This window comes from Paroedura picta, chromosome 2 (genome assembly GCF_049243985.1).
Source record: "Paroedura picta isolate Pp20150507F chromosome 2, Ppicta_v3.0, whole genome shotgun sequence".
NCBI lineage: Eukaryota > Metazoa > Chordata > Lepidosauria > Squamata > Gekkonidae > Paroedura > Paroedura picta.
The window spans coordinates 102,714,734-102,735,309 of NC_135370.1; the positions used below are offsets into that span (position 1 = coordinate 102,714,734).

The 20,576-nt window shown below is 54.8% G+C and overlaps 1 protein-coding gene across 14 annotated transcripts in view; it reads left to right on the forward strand.

Annotated features, from left to right (window-relative positions):
• Positions 1-4,222: 4,222 nt before the first annotated feature.
• PAX6 (paired box 6) overlaps positions 4,223-20,576 on the forward strand; it is a 46,139-nt gene continuing 29,785 nt past the window's right edge. For 9 of the 14 annotated variants that reach the window (XM_077321937.1, XM_077321923.1, XM_077321928.1 and 6 more), the window contains exons 1-4: positions 4,223-4,381; positions 13,222-13,368; positions 17,013-17,089; positions 17,412-17,466. Coding sequence is in view for 13 of the 14 variants with exons in the window: in XM_077321923.1 (XP_077178038.1) it covers positions 17,457-17,466 (10 nt within the window). In the remaining variant the exon portion in view is untranslated. Of the gene's footprint in view, positions 4,382-12,967; positions 13,097-13,221; positions 13,369-16,795; positions 16,815-17,012; positions 17,090-17,411; positions 17,467-17,527; positions 17,710-20,576 lie in introns of those variants that run through there. The other 5 variants (XM_077321925.1, XM_077321926.1, XM_077321927.1 and 2 more) reach the window with 5 other exon arrangements.

The window sequence follows — 20,576 nt, forward strand, 5'->3', positions numbered from 1 at the left end:
AAACAAAAACAAGCATGAGGGGGAAGCACATACAGAGACCAGATCCACGCAAAGCAAACCCAACCCGAAACCTCTCCTATTTGAGTGTAGTCTAGGATCACCAAAGGATATGGGATTCTCTGCACCAAGCGCCCTAACTCCAAATCATCTGAGGACTGGATGGTTTCCCATCCCCACCCCTAGACACCCACAGAGAGAGAGACACACACACAGCCCAATGGCCCTCGCTCCCTTCCCTTGCCCGCGGTCTGAGTGGAGTGTTTCAGCAGTGTCCTCCAGGGCACAGGGGGAACAGTGCTGGACGTGGGATCGGGGTGAGTGTGGCGGGAGGCAGCCAAGCAGCGTGGCCCCTGTCACTCGGCACCAGGGAGATGCAGAGGGACTGCCCTCATGCTCGCCTGGAAATCCACGGGCAGGAGTAAACGAGGGGGGAAGGCAGCGTGTAATTAAACTGCCATCTGATCCGATGGAGGAGGCTTCGGCGCTGTCCAAGGGAGCAGGGGGTGGCCAGGTTTTAGAGGCTGTCCGCCCCCACCCCTGGATTTAGCACGCGCCTCCAGGTGGACCTCCCAGCCCCCTTGTCTTTTGAATCCAGATCGGATGCAGATTGGCGACAGTACGGTTTAAGCCAGAGCTCACCCTTCCCCCAACTTTTGCCTTTTCATTCTTCCCCCCCTCCCACCCCCACCCACCCCCTGCACGCAGCGCCCGGCGGCCCCCCAGCTCCAGAGGCAACGCGGGCAACACTTCGGCGTTGGCCAGGGGACTGTTTGTCTGCTCGCTCGGCAGACCGGGCCCGGCAGACTTGGCTTCACGCCTGACCGGTTTCTGGAGAGGCGCGCCGGGTGGAGAGGAGGGAAGGCCGCACCTGGCCCTGCTTGCCGAGCCATCTCCTTTTATTGACAGCCAGATAAGCAGGCGGGAGCCGCGGCGTTTCCAGCGCTTCCTTGGAGAACCCTGCTGGGTTGCAGGGAGCCCGGCTCCCCTAATGGCAGCAACGCCAAACAATCAAGCAAACACGCGGGCGACGCACCTGACAAGACCCAAGCCACGACACCCGCCCTGCCACGGCTCGGCTCCCTTGCCTTCCTTGCCTGAACCGCGGCTCGGCCCTGTGAGGCAGGAAATGGCCGGGCTGGGTGCCCGGCCCAGAGGGAGGTTGGAGGGAGGGAAGGAGGGGCTCCCCTTAGGTGGGCGGCTGGGCAGCCCTGGCTCCTGGAACTTCTTGCCCTATCCTCAGATCTGCAGCCCTCATCCCGCCTTGGAAAAGTGGGGTTCTCCCAGTTTGGCCAAGCCGGTGGTGGCATCACCCAGTCCAGCCCCAGGATTCAGAGAAGGCCCGAAGGCCCCGCTTCCTGACCACCCCACCCCTGCACCCTTACACCCAAGAGGAGTTGTGGGAAGGGCAGCAGCTGCCTATGGGGGAGCTAGAGGTCTTCCGCAGTCTCTGGTTGGAGATGAGGGTGGCTGAGCCTGGGACTGGCACTGAGCTTGGCCTCTTGCCCTCCATCAGGAGGGAAATGGCCTCTCGGTGGCAACCCCTCGGCCCAGCCCAGAGCTGTTAGGAACAGAGCTCAGGTGAAGAATGGGGCTCCTCCGGGCCAACAGGAGGGTCTGCCTGAGCACTCGAGCAGCAGCCAATTTGTTCTTGTGCATGCGGAAGTAATGTTCAGGGGGGGGCAGCAGCAGGTTGCCCCGCAGCGTTTCTTAAGACCCGCGAGTGCTTCAGTTTAAGTGAGTAAGAGTTCGGTTGCCTGTCCTGTGCAGTTTGACAGTGTGGTCTGGGAATCTTTCTCACCAGAAATAACTTGGCTAAATCCTACAGAACCCACAAAGGCCTTCCCGGAAAAGGTAGGGCACCGGGCGTTATTCAGGAAGCCCCTACCTCGCCTTTTAGGGGCAAAGATCTGAATTCTTTGTTCTCTGATGGGCGGCCCGACCCTCAGCTCTTTAATCCGCTTGTCAGAATGTGGAGTGTCCTGGCGCTCCTACTTGCTGGCACAGACATTCGATGAGGGTCGGTGGCCACGTGGGGTGGGGCTACGCCACCTCTCTCTACTAACCCTGCCGGAAGCCGGATGTCTGCCTCCATATGTTTTTTTACAGGGATATGCTTTGAATGAGCCGGTCTTCCCCAGCGGGCCCTTTCCCCTCCAAGGACCCGCGGGGGTCTTAGCTTTTCGCAGACCAGAACACACGAAACATTGGCAAGCTGGTGGAAGCGGTTCGAGGAAACTGCCGACTTCAGGGGTGCCCCCTTGTTATCAATTATTAACTCCATCAAGGCTGTGCCTAGATTGATGTTTCTGCCTCGAAGGCTTTCTGTGGGCTTTCTGTGTGACCAAAAAGATACATGCCCTTTGCCTGCAGGGCCTCTCTGCCCACAGCTACACCTGGCTGGCAAGACATTAACAGGGACTGGGCTTCGGGAGCACCACTCCCACGCTCTCATGCGCACTGGCTCTAAATGGGTTTGGGGGTGAAAGTATTTCCCTTCCAAGGGGGCTGATTTCAACACTCACCAGAAGACCCGCGAGGAAACCGGCGATGCAGGGCCGTCCCATCCCCCATGCGCCGGACTTGAAAACAGGAAACGTGGAGAGGGTACACGAAAGAAACGGTGAGGTGGACCAAGACCCCTTTTCATACAGCCTGATATCTAAGTGGATTATAATCACTGAGTGGCACGGTCTGCAAAAATAAGTAAGATGGTTGGTTTGTGCTGAACTCTTTGAAACCAATAAAACTGGAATCCAGTGGCACCTTTAAGACCAACAAAGATTTATTCAGGGCCTGAGCTTTCTAGTGCAAGCACTCTTCATCAGACTGAGAACTGACAACATAACAGTGGGAATATAAAGCAAAAGTTAATGTAACCGGTTTAACTTTTGCTTATATATTCCTACTGTTATCATGGTCAGTCAGTCTGACGAAGAGTGCTTGCCACTGGACTCTGATTTTATTGTGCGACTTCAGACCAACATGGCTACTCATTTGAATCTTTGAAACCAGTTCAGGATCTAGCCCTCCCTGGGCCCTTCACTGCAGTGGAAGCGATACAAGCAGCCCCTTCTTATAGCCTGACCCCGGAAGCAATGGAAGTGAAAGAATCAGACCCTAGTTTTTAATGGGGAAGGGGAGAAGGAAGGAAAGAAAGGTTTTCGCTTGAATCCGAGGGGATTTCCCAGAAAATTTCAACTTGGATCAACAGGAAACTGACCCGCCAGCCTATTCCTCCTTAGCGGGCCAGACGCTCTGTTGTCTTGGTCCTCAATAATAATAATAATTATTATTTCCAAAATAACTTGGCTAGATCTTGAGCTGCTATCTACCAGTCAAATATCTGAAAGTGACAATTCATCATTATCATCTTCATCTTAGTGTAACAGCTGGGTAACTTCTGCCTCAAGAGCGGGGAGCTTAGAAAGGCTGGGCTGCCTCGGGGAGAAGAAGGTTTTGTCCCCCAAACTGTGGTCTAAGTCTCGCCTTGGTTCTGACCCAGGCAGTCGTCCACAGGCCCAAGCTGGGCTTTCTCCCCGGCCGAAGCCGCTCCCTAAACAGAGACTTGGGAACCGCCTGGTAAGGGTTGGTTCTATTGATAAGTGGGATGGAGACGGAGACTTTGTGCAGCCTAGAGGCTAAGGGGGACCCTGGATGGCCGCTGCAAGAGGATGGCTTCACTGCGGTTGTCAAGCTCCTCCGAGGGACTGCAGAAGAGGGCAGTGAGGTTGCAGGGTGTGAGCTTTCCGGAGCACAGAAATCGGGCAGGAGGAGAACGCTTTCTTCCCCTCTATGGATAAAAGACCCGGGAAGAAAGTTTGGTGGCGGCTGGAGACCCGCCTCAACGGCTCCCCGAACCTGGTTGGTTCAAAGCGCCCTGGTCCTGTCTCGGCCAGGCTGTGGGAGAGAAGCGCTTATGATCTGACTGCTCTTTGGAGAAAACGGAGGCATTTATCAGGCAGCATGTCAAGAGATCGATAGCTTGATGCCCAGACAGACGGAGGGACAGAGGAGCGCAGCTCTGGAGCGTCTCCCGCCACGTGTCTGTCTGTCGGCTCAGAGCCTTTCCGCTGGCCCGGGGAAAGAGAATTAGCTGGGCCCGACGTGCTCTGCTGTCGAAAATTTCTTATTAGCTCAGCTCTAACTACTGTCCCCTGTGACGTCAGCGGGGCAGTCCAGCCAATGAGGGAGGCGCTGGCGCTGATATTAAGGGAAAGTTAGTGCAAAGCCAAGCACCCTCTGTTTTTCCCCCCATTGTCATTTAAACGGTGTGGCAGATTCTTATGTAGAAATTGGAGATCAAACCTGCCAGTGACTGACTCTCAGAGGTGGAATTGGGAATCCGCGGATCATGCGCCACTGCCTGCCCTCCGCTGAACAGGTAAACACTGGATGCTCTTTATCCAGATCTTTGAGGAGTCGCCTAAAAGTATTGCTTCTGCAGTTGTCTCGCGAATTTTCTCTCTTCTGGATTTTGATTTTCTTCCCTTTTTCATACACTCGCCTGCTCCCCTTCCGCTCCTCTCGCCCCCCTCCCCTTCGGCTGGAAGGAAGAGGTTTGAGGTGAGGGACTTGGGGATGTTCTTTGTTGGGGGCTCTCAGGGTCGCTCGCTTCCCCTTCAGAGAGGGTTGGAAGCCTGTCGAAAACGCCGACCAACAGGTGGGACCGGGCAGGAAGATGGGGCCGGCATGGGTGGCGGGGGGGGGGGGAGGCTGTGACATTTCCCCTTGGCCGTCCAGGCGCCTTGTTTGGAAACATCAGCTGGAATGCGTGCGCTGGTCAGCCCCGGTTGGGGGAATGGGGAACGGAGTGGGGGTGGAGGTGGGAGGAGAAGGTGATCCTTGAAGGAGTCCAGCCTCTCCGCCCTCAATTGGGTGCTCCGCTGCTGGGGCAGAAACGAAAGAATGCGGCTCGCATACTTGGGTAGCATTTCCAATCCCCCGACCGTGTGATTTGAGCTTTCCTGAGGAAGACCTAATAATTAGCGATTCTCACTGAGGTAGAACGAGCAGGGGCGTCAGATTACGCCGGGTTCGCGCGGGGCTCCGGGGCACTCGAAAGGACCTACAGGCAGCCTTCCCAACACCAGCTGAGCCGGCCGGCCCAGCGGAAGCCAGCCTTCGGGCGTCTCCTCCCGAAACCGTTCCCTGCCCCTCCCTCAGACCTGTGCTCAGGAGAGGCAGTTTGGCCAGTCCTGGGTCGTTCTGCTGCACTGGTGGGGCTTTGGCGAGCCGAGGGTCAGTGCCCCCCCCAGAGGGGGAATCCCCAAGACTTCCACGAGGAGGAAAATCTGGCATGTAGGAAGGGATGGCTGTCGGAGAGCCCCTGCCCAGTCACTGCGGCTGTGAGTGAAACGGACCAAGCGTCTCCCTTGAAGCTGCCCGATCCACCAGCCCCTTGAGCGCAAGGGCCTGCTCTTGAAACTGACCCCACCCCCCTCCAATCTATGCTTGGGGAGAAGCAAGCAAAAGTGGCTGGAGATTAGGGAGAGTTACTCTTGAGTAAGTGGATGCTGAGTCCTTCTTGAAATTCAGACTCCCAGAATACCAGGCCGCTGGTCCTTAGGCGACAATAGGCGCAATCGAGTAGTGCTTCTAGGGGAAAGAAAACCCAAAAGATGCCAAGGGGGGAGTGGAAGGTGCGTTTGGCTGGGGGGTGTTTTCTGTTGGACCAAGTTGCTCCAGATATTTCTGCTTCAGGGAAAACGTGTGGTGGTCGGACCGCTAGTGACTCCCCGAGTTTCCTTCCTTTGTTGGTGGGGAACGTTTGAAAGAACCGGAAAGTGCACGGAAAGAGCCGGACTACAAACTTTCCTGTTTCCTCCAGGGAGCTTTGAGAGTGGAAGGGGAATGGGAGGAGAATTGCTGTCGAGAGGCTTGAAAGAGGAGCGAAGCTGGCTCCAATCTTGAAGTCTTCTTCCCCGGAAGAAAGTGTGTTTCAGGTGGATTTTCTTGTAAGTAAGCATACTTAGGCAGCATGGATTGACTTGACTACTTGGTGTACTTACTTGAGACTAAATCCAGCTGGGCGGAAGGGAGCGGAGCAAGTCTGTTTATTACAACTGTGACCAGCAGCAGGTAAAGTCGTGCTTAGAATAAAGCATTGTAAGTTTTTTCTCCCCTTTACTTAATTAGGAAAAGAAAGGATTAACGGGATAATGGCATCCCCCCACCCTTCTCTTCCATTCACTCTCCTGGAGCAAGCCGTGAGTAGTGTCTTCCCCAGCCCCTCCGCTCCAAATCTCTTAAGGTGCTTTGGCACACAAAAAAAACCCGCCAACCCCCCCCTCTCTAATCCTCCCCCCCCTGTAAATGGACATTCTCTGCGAGTAATAAATCAAACACCCAGCATCGCAGGTCCTCCTCCCTAATTAGAGATGTTTATTGGAGATTGTGTTTATCCAGCTGTCAGGACGAGAAAAAGCTGTGACATAATTACCTCTGACCACATCGTCTTTTATATGCATATCTCGCTGACAATCCAGCACCATCGGTTCGCGTTAAAAACGACAAGATCAAAATGTTGATTTTTCGCAGACCGAATAATATTTCCCCACCTTTACCTTAATTGAAACTCAGCTCGTGGAGGGGGGGACAGCCTTAAGAAAAAAACCACCACTTTTTCCAAGGTGATTTCTCTTTGTTTAAAATCTGGGAAAGGGGGGTGTGAACAAGAGAGCAAATCTCGGCCAATTATTTCTGCTTCCAGTGAAAGCATTCCCATTTCCAAACTGGCACAGAGAAAGAGGGGAAGAAAATGAAAGGACAGTCTGACGTGCGTTGCTTTCGGTTTTCCAGATGTTGCCTCCCTCACTAAAATCCCAAATAGGAAATAGAATCCAAACACAATCATAATATTTTGGCTTTGGGATGGGACGTGTGCGTGGATGTGTCTATAAATTCCTGCTGTCACTGGCCGCTTGCTTCAGAAGTACCCTTTCTGTTGCTGCCCGGGCTGCTGCTACTGCTGCTGGCAGCCTTCGGGGGAACCATCTGTGTGTTTCTGTTCGGTGGTGATGATAAGCTAAGAATTGCTCTGTAATTGAAAATATATTTTGGGGGGGGAGGCCGGTTTGACAAATATCAGGGGGGCGCGTCTTTTGATCCTTTCTGCCGCTGTGTTCTCCCGTCACTAATAAAACTCGCATTGAGCTCCTTAGCGTCTTGATTAACAGGCAGATTAACTGTTTCTGGGGGTCTGAACAGCTTGTCCCAATCAATTGCCTTCTCAAAGCCCCTCGGGATGCGCTTGGCTGGGGATGGCCGACCCCCGCCCTCCCTTTGGGGGAAGATCCCCCCTCCGGGGCATTTGCAGCCCTCCCCGGTAGAAAAATGCAAACCTTTCTCCAGTGGGGGGGTGGGGGTAGGGTAGAAAAATGCAAACCTTTCTCCGGTGGGGGGGTGGGGGTAGGGTAGAAAAATGCAAACCTTTCTCCGGTGGGGGGTGGGGGTAGATGTTGCCGGTTCAGAGTCCAGGGGGGTGATGCCTTCTCTCTCCCCCCCTTCTTTTTCTCTTTTTATTCCTTGCGCACAAAAGCTGGCTCCTTTGTGCAAAACACCCAACGCAAAAGCGGTTAAGTGGAGTCCAAACTTTTTGCCGACTGTTTCTAAACTCACCAAAGCCCTGCTTCCCTCTGTGTCCGGCGCATTAGAGGTTTTCAAGCGCTCTTCCTCTAGATCCAACACGGCAGTCGGTGTCCGGAAGGCAAAGGCGTTGTCGCCTACCACGTCAGGCTTCGTGTAGCTCTGCCGTTGTAGACTGGTCTGGACAAGAGGACTTTAAGCATTTGGCTGAATGTTTTAAAAAGGGGGGGAAGTGCTTGGTGATCCCGAGATTACTACAACCAGACGGCGTGGTCCCCGTGCCCGGGATCTACGGGGGCGGTGGGGGTTCTCTGGGGCAAACGGGGCTCCTCTAGGACCAAAGGATCGGATCCAAACCAGAAGACATCCCCAGGGAGGGGCCCTCTTTCTTCTCCGAGGGGTCAACAGACTTTCTTAGGATGCAGCTTTTAGGAGAGGCCAGGTAACCCTCTTCGGTATTCCTTTTTCCCACACAATGTTTTCCTCTGAGTGAATGATTTTTTACTGTCCCGGTGTGATGGTTGGAAACGGGAGCCAGGCAAAACTGCATTTGAAAGGCAAAAAGGAGGAATACACCAGACACGAGATTGTCTCTATCTACTGCACTTTGGTGACCTTTCTCATACACTTTTTGGGGGGAGTCAACCAACATCCAGGAGCTCATATTTTAGTTCGGTTCTCCATAAGCGATCGGGCATTTCTGACCCATCCAGCCTGAGTCCACAGGAAGGCTCAAAGGGTAGCTCGCATGCCTTTCTGTGTTGGGATGAAAACCATGGAGAAGCTTGTGACAGCAGGGCCTTTCCTGGGAGTCAGCCTTGCGGAGCAGCCCGGGGGAGCCCTTTCCCAGGCCTGCTCTCGGGAGGGCTGCTTGCGGCCAGGGCCCGCTTGGAACTGATCCTCGCACATTGGGCGCAGAGCAGAGGGCTCCGTCCTGCGGGAGCTGCGGCTGCCGCAAAGCGGATTGCTGCCAGAGTTCTGGCGCTTCAGGCTCGGCCGCTGCGGAAACAGCCAGGCGGGGCTTCGGACGCAGTCCTTCCTCCGGGGCACACTTCTTCAGGGCAAGGCCACTTACCAGCGAGAGACAGCTGCCCCCGCCAGTCAAGGCAAGAACATTTGCCCAGCATGGTACCCCCTCCCCTCCAGACTGGCTGTCCAGCACCCCCCTCTGCAGCCGTCCCCCTTGGAAGGCCCGCCGCTGCCAGGGTCACCTCCCAGGGAAGGGAAAACCTCCAAGCTGGGCCCTCTTCTCCCCTTCTGGCTCAGGGTCAAAGCCAGGGGCTGGTCACTGGTGCGAAAAGACAGGGAGGTGCGCTGGGGAGAGACGTCGGAGCCGCTCCTCCCTTCCCCGCCTGCTGCCCTCTTCTGCAGCCCCTCTCTTGCCCCTGGATTAAAATGGCGTCCTGGCCGTGGGGGCACCGCTGGGCCAGGCTTCCCTGGAAGACCATGTAGGGAGGATCCTGCGAGGGAAGGGAGAAGCCCCGGCTCCAAAGGACCTTCCTGGCACCCACAAACAAACACGAGCACACACACCCTCACGCCAGCATCGACCTACAGGTGAACTTCCTCTCCCTTCCACAAGTGCAGTCTTTCTCTCCAGCTGCCCCTCCCTGACAGTCACCTGGCTTTCCTTTCCGGCAGGTCCCCAGCCAGCCTGTCGCTCAGCTGCATGGGACTTACTCGCCAGTAAGTGCGCGCCGGATGGCCTCCTCCAGGCCCACTTGTCCCTCCGGCACGCCCCCTCTGCCTCCCCCCCACACATTCCAAGAGCTGGCCTCCCAACCACATTTTTCCACTCCTCGACCTCCCCCCATCCCCCCTCGCTCTTTAGCGCACACACTTTTCCTCGGATCTGTCCCCCACCCCCACCCTTTTTCGCCTCCATCCCCACTTTTTCACACACCTTCCACTTGCCTTTCTCACCCCCTCCATCTTTTCCGCGCCTCTCCCAATCTTTCACACATGCACATTTTTAATACGAGGCCCATTTCCCCTTTACTCTCAACGCCCGCCCCGTTTCAACTTTTGCTTTCTTCTCTGCTGCGGCTCCTTCGCCTTCCCTCTCCCTCCTGGCCAGATCAATTCCCAGAAACACCAGCACCCAAATCCTCCCTTCCCAGACCGGCTTCCTCCCCCCACCCTCGGCATGACGTCAGGTTATTCACCGGTTCCCTCCCCGGATTATTTTTCTCGAGATTTTTTTTTTAAAACCCTTGTGGGGGAAGGGCACAAAGCCCACTCTGCCCTGGGGGAAAATAGCAACAAGATTAGGGCTTCTTTATTCTGCTGGCGAAGCCTAAGAAGGTGCTAATCCAAAGAAGGGCTAATTGAATGGTTGTAAAAATGATATTTGCCTGAAGATCTCTGAAGAAAAGGAGGTCCCCTCCACCTTTTATTTTTTCTCTTTGGCTTCTTGGAACAATTTAAAATGTTATTGCTGGGCAAGAAAGAAAACCAAAGATTCGTCTGATTTCCAGAGGAATAAAAGTTTATATAAATATATTAATTTTAAACTAATAAAAACCATCTCAACGAACTTTCAAAACATTCCATCCTTCAGGTAATTTTTTGCTTGAGATTTGTTTTGTCTTATTTTTAAATGGTTTTTTCAGAATGCCTTTTATAAAGAGCAGATTGTCGCTGACCAGGCCAAGCCTCGGGCAGAAGAACCCTTTGCAAAAGTTCTCCCGCAGCGGCATCTCTTCGGCAGGAAAGAGCCCTGCCACTCTATCGGCTTCCTTTCCCTTTCGATCCGCCAACCTCGAGCCAGTCACCAAGAAAACCCCAAACCTCTGCAACTCGCAGAGTCTTGGCCTGGCGGGGGTTGCCGAGTTGGTTGGTTTGTTTTGGGGGGAAGGGAAGAAGAGATGGCAAGATTTAGCCGAGTTGAAAGTTCTCCGGGCGCAGCGCAAGGAAGGCAAGGGGGAATTTCTCCCAGCAGGAGGCCAGGCACCGGCCAGGCACCGGCCAGGCACCGGGACCCCCACACACACCTACCTTAAGGGAAGGGCGCTGAGAAGGCTTGCCTCACCCCAACTCCTTCCCCCCCCCCCCCAGCGCTCTCTTAGGCTCCCACTACGCAGAAATGAAAAGAAAACGCCCGGCGAGGAGGGGGAAGTGCAGCCGGCCGTAGGCCCCAGCTATTGTCGGAGGGGAACCATTTGGCCAGCCAAGCGGAGCCCCCCCCCCCCGCCCCGTAGGCCCTCTGGAGGGACCGAGGTTGTGGAGGTGGGCCGCACCCCACCCAAAAGAGGCTGGGGGAGGAGGTGGGGGAATCTGGATCGCAGCAAGGAGACCCTGAAGGGGACCCCCGCCCTCTTCCATTTCCCTCAGGGCTGCGAGCAGAAGACTGGCCCTTGGCTGTCCACCCGCCCTCGCCAGGCCCTCCAACATCTCTTCTCTGGAGAAGAAGGCTGGTGCCCACCCGGCCTCCTCAACCCCCACCCCACCCACTCCAAACCAGCGCCAAGGCCAACGGGCCCTCGAGGGGAAGGCAGCCCACTGGCCGGGAGTGGGGCCTCTGTCACCAGGAGGAAGCACCCGGGAGTCTCCACGGAGCCCGTTTTGTGCTCCTGTCGGCCGACCGGGAGCTGAGGGCGCCTGACGGCCTGGCCGCCCCTTCTGCAGCTCCCATTGAGGCGTCCTTTCACTCCCAGGCCAGCTCCTTGGCAGAGTCGTTTGTCTCCTCATTGTACTGGCGGGAAGAATGCGGACGGTTGTCAGGGCCCGCATTCAAGCGCCAGCGACTTTATTGATGGCCACTGACTTTTAGCACTTTTCACATGTCAAGAGAAGTCAAGTGTATGCAGGGGCGACGGCTTCATTTTATGCTTGGCGCGTTTGGACCCCTCCCCCTCCCAGTTTGGCATGGGGGGCGCTTGGCTCCCCCTTCCCACCCCCTCTCTTTTATGTCCCTGTGGAAGTTCATTCCCCCCCTCCCCTGCCCTGGGCCCAGACCCCCTCGCCATCTAAACGACCAGAGACACCACCCTGAGCTCGAACTGGTGCTGCCGGTGTCACCTTAAATGCAGGCGCGGAGGGGTTGCTTTGGAGTGTACTGAGGTGTGTCTTAATAGTCCGCCATTCAACAAATGAACTTGTGGTGGTGTGTGGTCACAACGGCCGAGTCATTTGCTCGCCTTCGGCCCTTGATTTCTTTGGCAGCCGAGAGGAAGGGGGGAGAGAAAAGAGAGAAAATGGCCCTTGTGTGCTTCAGTGGGCTGAAGCTGCTGGGGCAAGCAACACGCATCCCCCCTCTCCCCCCCCCCATCCCCCGTGCCCCACAGACCCTTGCACTGGAGAGGTTGGGGGCCCTCCCTCCTTCCCCTCCCGGTCGAGTGTGCGAGAGCGAGCGAGAGAAGGAGAGAGCGAGAAACCACAACAGCTCTTAGTCAACAAACGGCACGTGGGAGAAGTTTGGGAGTGTTTGGGCAAGGACTCTTCAGGGCCTTTCACGAGAGCCCTCAATGCACAAAGTAAATGGTGTGTTTGCTCTGCACTTTCCCAGCACTGGAGCGAGGGTGAGCCCCCCTCGCCTTGGCCCTTTGGAGAGGAGGAGAAGAAGGGCGGAGGGGGAGGGGAAATGCCCACACACCCAACTCTGGCCGGAGCTCGCCCCAGGCGACCCCCACTGGACAAAGCGCCTGTCTCCCAAATATTTATATCGTTACCATTTGAATGTTATTTTTTCCTTATCTCCATTATCTGGCGGGAGCTAACTGTTTAAATGCAAATGGTTCGCTATTCTCTCTCTGTTTCTCTCCCCCAGCCCTCTTCGCCTACACACCCCACGATCCCTTTTGGAAGAAAAGGGCCTCGTTTCCCGCCGGCCACGTTACTTATTTACCTCAGCCCTAAGGGGGGGAGGGGCAGAGTGCAGAGTTGGTCTCAGAGTTGGCGACTCTTGGGCCGCTCGGCTTCCCCAAAGTTCCCGCTGGCCCCGATCCTGTCTCTTCCAGGCACCGCGCCCGAGAGGCAGACCGAGCGGCGAGGAGCTGGGCCGACACCCCTCATGTGCCCCGGGAGCCTTGCGGCATCGGAGATGGACCCAGGGCCAAGCGGAGAGGGGAGGGGAGGGTGGGAGGCGAAGAAGCGCAGGGAGGGGGGCGCAGGGCTAGCAAGTGAGCCCAAGCAGTGCATTCATATTCAAACCAATGGGCCAATTGAACTGGGCTATGCGAGTAAGCATCCAATCGGCAGCAGGGAGGCCCTGGCGGTGCTTTGCATAAAGCAATATTTTGTGTGGGAGCGAGCCGCGCATTTGCATGCGTGGAGTGATTAGTGGTTTGAAAAGCGGGCCTGGCTCAGCCGCCTTTCCCGCTCGGGCTCCGGCACAGGGAGAGAGAGAGAGGGAGGGAGGGAGGGAGGGAGAGAGGGAGGGGGAGGAAGCGCTCGCCGGGAAGATGATGCCAGAGGTCAGCCTGTGCTCCCGGGCCGGTGGCGAGGTGGACAGGCGACGCACAGCCCCGGCGCCTCGCCACCCCTACCCTTGAAGCCGCTCCACGCAGCAGAGGTGTGCCGCCATCCCCCCCTCCGCTGCTGCCGCTCCCCGCCTGGCTCTGCACCGCCAGCCTCCGCCTGCCTCCCGCCGCCGTCAGTGACAGCCCATCTCATTGTCAATCTCTATCTCCTTCCCAGGGACTCCTGCTCGCCCCGCCAGCCGCGTCCGTGGAGGGAAAGTCGTTGCCTGGCCGCCCTTTCTAAGACACTGTCCTATTGCCTCAGGGGCGCCCGGGCAGAACTAGTGACAGGCACTCGGGCAACGAGACACGATGCCTCAGCAAGGTGAGTCCACGCCCGCCTTCGCCGCCTGCTCGCCTGTCGGAGAAGCTGCCTTGCCCGGCTGAAGAGAGAGGCAGGTGTCCCCCTCTCCTGCCCCCTCCCTCCCTCTTGCCCGCAGCCCAGGAGTCGGCTGAACAGTCCGGGATCGCTTCCCCAGGGGGGAGGCCCATCCCAAGGCTCCCAAAGTTTGTCTCTTTACTCCCCCACCCCTTTCAAACCTCCCCCCCCCCAGGCTCCCTCCCTCCCACTGGGAAGCCAATGGCAGCAAGTGCCGAGAGGCAGCCTGCCTCACCTTAGCATGGCCGGGACAAGCGGAGCGGCTGTCCAAGGGTGAGAGGGCAGCCCAGACAGAGGGCATCTGCCCACCGCAGTCACAGGGCAGGTCCCCCCTCCTCCCAGCTCTATCCCCCTTTCTGTTGGCCTTTTCTGTGTCGTGCGAGGAGTGCGGCTGGAGAGGGTGGCTCCGGCCTGGGCCGCCATTCAGAGGGTTCTGGCAGAGAAGAAGTCTGGCTAAGCGGCCATCAGGAGAGAAGGGGTGGGGGTGACAGGCTAGGCCAAGTCAGCTCTCCCTGGCGGCGTCGGAGAAGGGCCGAGGCAAGCTGAAGGCCTTGTCACTCTCAATCAAGCAGCCACCTGATCTCCCCAAAGTTGCTTGCCACGAGAAAAGCGCAAACAGGTTCCGTTAAGGAATCCCAACACACCAGTCTCCCTCCCTCCCTCCCTCCGCGGCAAACTTTTCCAGTGTTTTGCTTCCCGGAGGCTTCCGTTCTTCCCAACCAGCGGCTGGAGTGTGATTTGATTTTCTTCTAGATTTTGTGGTGGTGGTGGTGGTAGTGGTGGTTGCTGCTGTTGCTGCTGCTGCTGTTGTTGTTGTTGTTGTTCATGACAGAAGCAGAGGCCTGTGTTTCCATATGATGTTGGTGAGCATGTTTTGAAGAAAGGACTATCTACTGTTCCTACCTTATTAAAAATATAACAGTGTAACGCTGAAGCCCTAGGACACTATCCCTTCCTCCCTCCCCCCCCCCACAGGCTGGCTAGCTAGCTCTCCGCCGTGGCTGAGCTCCTCTGTGGGCTCAGTTCCACGGAGGCTTCTGAGTAACCCTACTCAGGCTCGGCCCGGCCATCCTATTGCTTCCTCCGGGAGAGGGAAGGAGAACTTTCCCACGCGCCGGGCCGGGCCATTCCCTTCCTTCCGTCCTTCCTTCCTTCCTTCCTTCCTCGGCGCTCCAGCGCGAAGCTTTCAGAGCAGCTCGGGTGGGGGGGCTGGCAGGGTGAGGGGGTGGCGGGCTTGCCGTGACTTCAGAAGTTGAGTTCTTCCTGACGGTTGGAGGCCAGGCATCTTTATAGGCCTAAAATAATAATTGTGGTCTTTGGCAATAATTTTTTTATAGCTGGTGACCTTTGGGAAACATCTGCATGCCAATGGATCAGTCTTTATCTTTCCCTTACTTGGTCCAGGATTGTTTGTCATCTTAATAGCTAATTATGTTTGCAAGGAAGGGGGAGGATCACACCCCAAACCTGATAGGATCAAGGTCCAGATTTTGAGGTTTAAAAAGCGATTTGCAGATTAGGCTGGGATTGGGGGGGGGGGGTCGCCACACTGCGTTTCAGTTGGCTTCTCTTCGAGAATATTCAGAGACTGGGAAAGTCCGGCCAAAGTCACACGGGGATTGTGCTCTCGGGTGGGGGATGGGAGGCAGGGTTGGCTTTGCTGGTGGTTTTAGAAGCCAACGTTGTTTGCCATTCAAATTCAAACTCCATCTCCTTCCCTTCCATGACATCAGAGTTTCCCCGAATAACGAGCTGGCTGCCTCAAAGTGGCCGCTCGTGCCCTCCTGTGTGTTTGTTTTTCTGCCTCCTCCATCGATTCCAAGTTGCATTTCTCGCATTCGGCTCCTTGTCGGGGCCGGGCGCCTGTGGGAGATTTCTGCATGCCCGGGGGTGACGGCTCCCCGGCTGGCCAGCCGAGCTTCACATCCTGACGCGGGGCGCCATGGCTCTCGGGAGGAAGGTGCGGGCAGCCTCAGCAGCCCCGGATCACTTTCCCTCTCAGAAGCAGCGTCAATGTTTACCCCGGGAAGTCTTCACGCTGCGAGCGTGTTCTTGTTTGGTGCCGGTTTTCTTTCTCCCCCCCCCCTCCTTTTCTTGTTTTAATGGAACTCAGATGGGCTTTGAAATGTACTTTAAAAAATCAGGGCCGGATCCATGCTGCAACCAGCAAAGATCCCTCGGTCGTCTTCCTTTTATGTGAAAAGAATAAAATTATTATTCATTATTATAGTCCAGGGGAGAAAAAAAGAAAAGAAAGGGAGTTTTTAGCTTTCAAAAAAGAAAGAGGAGAATGGAGGGTGAAGAAAATGAAGGCTGCCACTATTTCATTATTTTACCTCTTCTATCTCTCGCACTCTCCCCCCCCTTCGTTTTTTAAAGCAAAACCTCTTGAATAGGTTCTTTATTGTAATTGTCTCACCCCAATTGAGCGCCCCACTGCGCTGTTGTATCTTTTTACAACCCCTAACAACTCACACCAGTAACATAATTACCTCCAGATATTTATAACGAGAAATTACTTTTCTATTTTCCTCCCGCTAGGCTGAGAACCTAAAAAGGCGCAGGGATTAAATAAATAAATACATTTCTGCACCAAGAACTTGCAGAACTTTTCTTTTCAGAAAGAAAGAAAGAAAGAAAGAAAGAAAGAAAGAAAGAAAGAAAGAAAGAAAGAAAGAAAGAAAGACTGCTTTTAAAAAAAACCCAACAACCCAGAGCAGGATTTGGTGCTGACCAGGCGCTGGGTGAAGGCAGGCCCTAATGAAGGAGCGAGGGAGGACGCTTGTTTCCCTGCTCTTTGTAAGTTGAAGGGTTGTTGGTCCGTTGAGTTGGGAGCCGCGCTGCCCGTTCAGGAGGAGGCTGGCCGTGGTCTTGCGCTCCGGGTTTGGGTAGAGGAGTAAAATGGAAGGCATTGTTCGCCTTCTGTAGGCTTTGTTGAGCGATTCTCACCCCCTCCTGGTCTTACTTTTTAAAGCACTGAGGCGAGGTAGACAGCGTGTGTCACAGTACAGTGAAAAAGGGGAAGATCTAAAGACCAAAAAAGAAGTTAATCACAATAAATGGATTTCTCCCCCCCCTTCGAAAGAGAGGGGATGGGGTGGGTTGGTGCCACTAAAGGAATCATCATCCCCGTCAAAAGAATAAAGTAACTCCACAAACTTGTGTGTGCGTGCAACAGATTTTGATTTGCGCATAAGCAATGGGGGAAAGCCCCCCTCCCCCCCCCCCCGCCCGCTGCCGCCAAAAAGTGTCAACACACTCTGTCCGCCATCTCTTTTCAAAGAAAGGATTCTTTGGCCCCCAAAGTGCAGCCAAAGACAAGAGGATGGATACACTGGTGCTCACTTCAGCAAATTAAAATGAAATCATAATAAAACGTCGACCGTCTGTTGGTAAATACGGACACAAAAAGTGTCACAGATCAGAACTCTTTTTGACTTGCACTAGGCGCTCTTCTGGCTCCTTTTACAGAGATGTGTAGACTCTTTTGAATTGCAAATGTCCTATTCTCGCCCAACTGGGAGACTGAGCTGTGATGGGGAGGGGGAGATCATTTTTTAAAAAAAACATATATTTTTTTTTACTCCTAGAGGGAAGACCTTAACTAGCGCTACGCAGATGTACCAGTCCTTACACTGTAGGAGAGGAGAATCCACTCATAAATCAGGCAAGTTTCAAACACCTCCTTCCTCTGCTGTATCCGGAGGATCTTGACAAAGCCGTCTGGAGGCACATTTTACTTGGAGGCTGAGAGACGTTGGTCTCACTTTGCAAGTCTTGTGCCCACCTGACTTTAAAAAACAAACCAACCGAATGCATATCCTGTGATGTTTTTTTTTTTTTTTTTTGCGTTTGTGCGAGTGAAATATTGAGGTCAATTGGGAAGCCACCGTGGAAGAAGGGAAGAGGAGCTTCCCTACGAGTGAGCTGCCTCCCTCTCCCTACCCCTGAATAATGCTGGGTGTGTTGTTGTTTTTTATCACTCATAGAATACTGTAAGCCAGCCACGTGGGATCTTGCTCCATCAATTCACCATGCAGAACAGTAAGTGGCTCTTCTTCTGTTTCGAGGGGATACCTGGCGTCTGGAGCTTGTATGAAGGCAAAAGGATGTACTGGGTGGGCCGTGGGGAGGAGAAGGCGGGGAAGGTATGGTGCTTCACATTTCCGAAAATACTGATCACACTCGAATGAGTTTCTTCTGGAGAGAGCGAGGAGCGTGGTGGTGCCGGGTGCCTTCTGAACTGTTCCCCACAAACCATGCAGTTTATAGAGCGTGGAGTAGAAGGTGATGTATCTATTCCTTCTTTTGCCCGAGTGGAGAGAGAGGCGCTTTGTAAGGCCGTGATCCGAGGTGACCTTCCTTAGATGGGTGGAAGGCCAAAGCAGTCAGTGGAGCTTACTTCCAAGTAACTGCACTAAGGTGGACGGAGGAGTGATTGAACTGTGTTGTGGCTGGGGCTGCCTAGTGTGAAAGGGAGGCATTATTGAATCCCGCCTCACCTACCACATTGGTAGCTAACTGCTGGGATAAAGTCGGTTCTTTGCTGGTGTTTGGGGCTTCGGGGTATGGGAGGTTCTCTGAGTGGGAAGGGAAGGGACGCCTTTATGGCATTTCTAAGAGTGACGATCTGCTCTCTTCTGGGGGCTTTCTTTTGCCCTCACTTCTCTCCAAAGATATGTGCTGGAGATGGAGCTTCCATAGCCTAGAGAACTGGAGCAAAGTATTTGAGCAAAGAGGTTTGGCTCCATTGTTGTAGAAAGGATTTCGACATGGGTCTGACCCTCCGGATTCTCTGTGCGTGCGAGCGTGTAAATCCGGTAGAATTTACAGTGGTACCTTTTCAAGAAAACCGGATATGGGGGGGGGGGGGGAAGAAGCCGAGCGCTTTGAAAGTCAACAGCGTCCATTTAGAAGAGATTGGCTTGAATTCTGTTCAGAAGTTAGATCTGCGGCGGGGGATGCTGGGAGGATCCAGCCTGGTCATCTTTGTGCTGGGTGACCGAGCAGAAGGATTGGAAGGTGCCCAACAGGGCCACCGTTTGGGTGTGTTGCTGGCACAAGAAACTCAAGCCCTGTCCAGAAGACGGGGCAAGCCCCGGCAGCCAAGGCTGAATTCCTGCGCGTCTCTTGTTTACTGTTGTCCTTGGTTGTTGAAGCAGCCAGATCTGTTTCCGAGCCAGGGCAGTCACTAACTGGAATTCACCATGCCTGAAGCAGACATTTCCAAAGGCAGACGCTCTCTCCACTTTAACACGCGCCCAAGCAGCAAGCGTCTGGGGAAAAACTCCCATGTAACCCCCCTCGGTCTCTGCTCTTCGGGTCTAAAGAATTTGGGGAAGGGGCTGTGGGATTTAAGGGCAGTCAATTGAGACTGGAAGCCTCGGACTGACATGTATATATGCACACACACATACACACCTACCTCTTGGGCACCTGTATGGCTTTTTGCTTGCATTTGTTCACGAACCCTGCTTTACGTGAGGAGCGGGACCAGCCAGGCCTGCCTGGCGAGAGAGGGACGTTGTCAGTTTCAATGGCGTTGTTCAAGAAACCGGATTGGCAGGGACTAGTCATCGCCTTGTGCGCGGGTCCTACATACCTTTCCCTCAGAATCAATCCCATTGATTTCCGTGAGGTTGACTCCTAGCACATTATCTAATGTACCCACAAGGTTTGGTCGAGTTGATGCCATATTCGGAGGTTCGCTTTATTAGGCCGAATGGAAGGGCTATACCCGCTGTGGGTCTGCATTGCCTTTTAAAGGGACCTGGGCAGAATGTACCCCCAGCCCAGCCCGGAGGGGCACCAAGCAGCAACCTTAAACAGGCTTGTTTTGAAGCAGATATTTCCCACAAATGCGTTCTATGCCGCCGCCCTCAACTCAGTGGTCCAACTCCTCGTGGATTTGAGTGGGACGAATTGCTCCCGTTGTGAATGGAAGGTGGGGCAGTGCCTGCCACACATCCCTTGGAGAGGAACAAGCCTTCCCCTGATGCCCCGTAGGGTTGTCCAAATGCGCTCTTGATCGGGGATCTTGAGCTCAGCTTTGCACTCTGGAAGTTCCCACTGGCCAGGGGCCAGGGACCGGCAGGAGAGCTAAAACCAGCAAGGTCCAAAATATGCCTTTTCCCTTGCAAGGAAATGCAACAGAAACCCAGGGCTCTTCCTTGGAAGGGAGGAGGGGAATCCCAGCCATAATGGTTGGGAAATATATCATACTGATTTCCGTGGGGGGGTGCAGGGATCGGGTTACTAATCTGCGCCTTTTCGGGCACAATCCTGAGAAACTGGTGCACTTTTTAGTCCCAGTAGGGGTAAAACACGGTTAAGCATGTGTTTAAATTTAATCTCTGGGAATCCCTTGTTTCCCAGCCAATTCCTCTTCCATAAGACAACCTCCCATTCACTGGCAAATGGCTTTTGTTTCAAGCTCCTACAAACGTGCCTTTGAAGGGGACTTACTCTCCTGTGAATGCACTCAGGTGTGGAGCCCTAGAAGCAGAGCTTCCTTGGCTTCTGCTGCTCCCCCCCCCCCCCACAACATTTCTCGACCTGGGGCTTCTATGGCTACTCTCTAGGCATAGAGACTTGAGGATAAACCTCACTGGAGTCAAAAGGACAGGCGTAGATTCGGGGTCTACAGCTGCGGCTTGATCTCAGTTTAACCAAGGATGCTGGGCATCCAGCGACACGTGTGGTTCCCATGACATTTACTTCCAGGGAAGCACGGGGGGCCGGGGGTAATAGTAGTCCTACGAACACGCAAATCAATGGAGGGTGGTTAGGTGGTGTTCCCAGCGAACTGTTCCCTGTTGGCACGATCACAATCCAGCCATGCGGACGTTTCAGGTTGCTGAGAGGTCCTAGGAAGGAATCCTTGGTGGGGATCTCTCCCTGCCCCGGGGGCCCACTTGCTCGGCATCTCGCTGAATGGGGAGCGGAGAGCAAAATGTGGTGTGTGTCCCCAGCCCCAGGCCTGCTGCCGAGTGGGATGCCTTCACGCGCGCTTTGGCGCTGCCTCGCCTCCCCCTTGACAAGCCGGCGCTCAGAGAGCTCCTACGAACGTGCCTTCAGAGAGCCCTGCCGGGCGAGGGCCGCAATGTAAGGAAGGGTCGTGCAGCCGCCGCTTTCTGGCTTTGTGCGCGGAACTC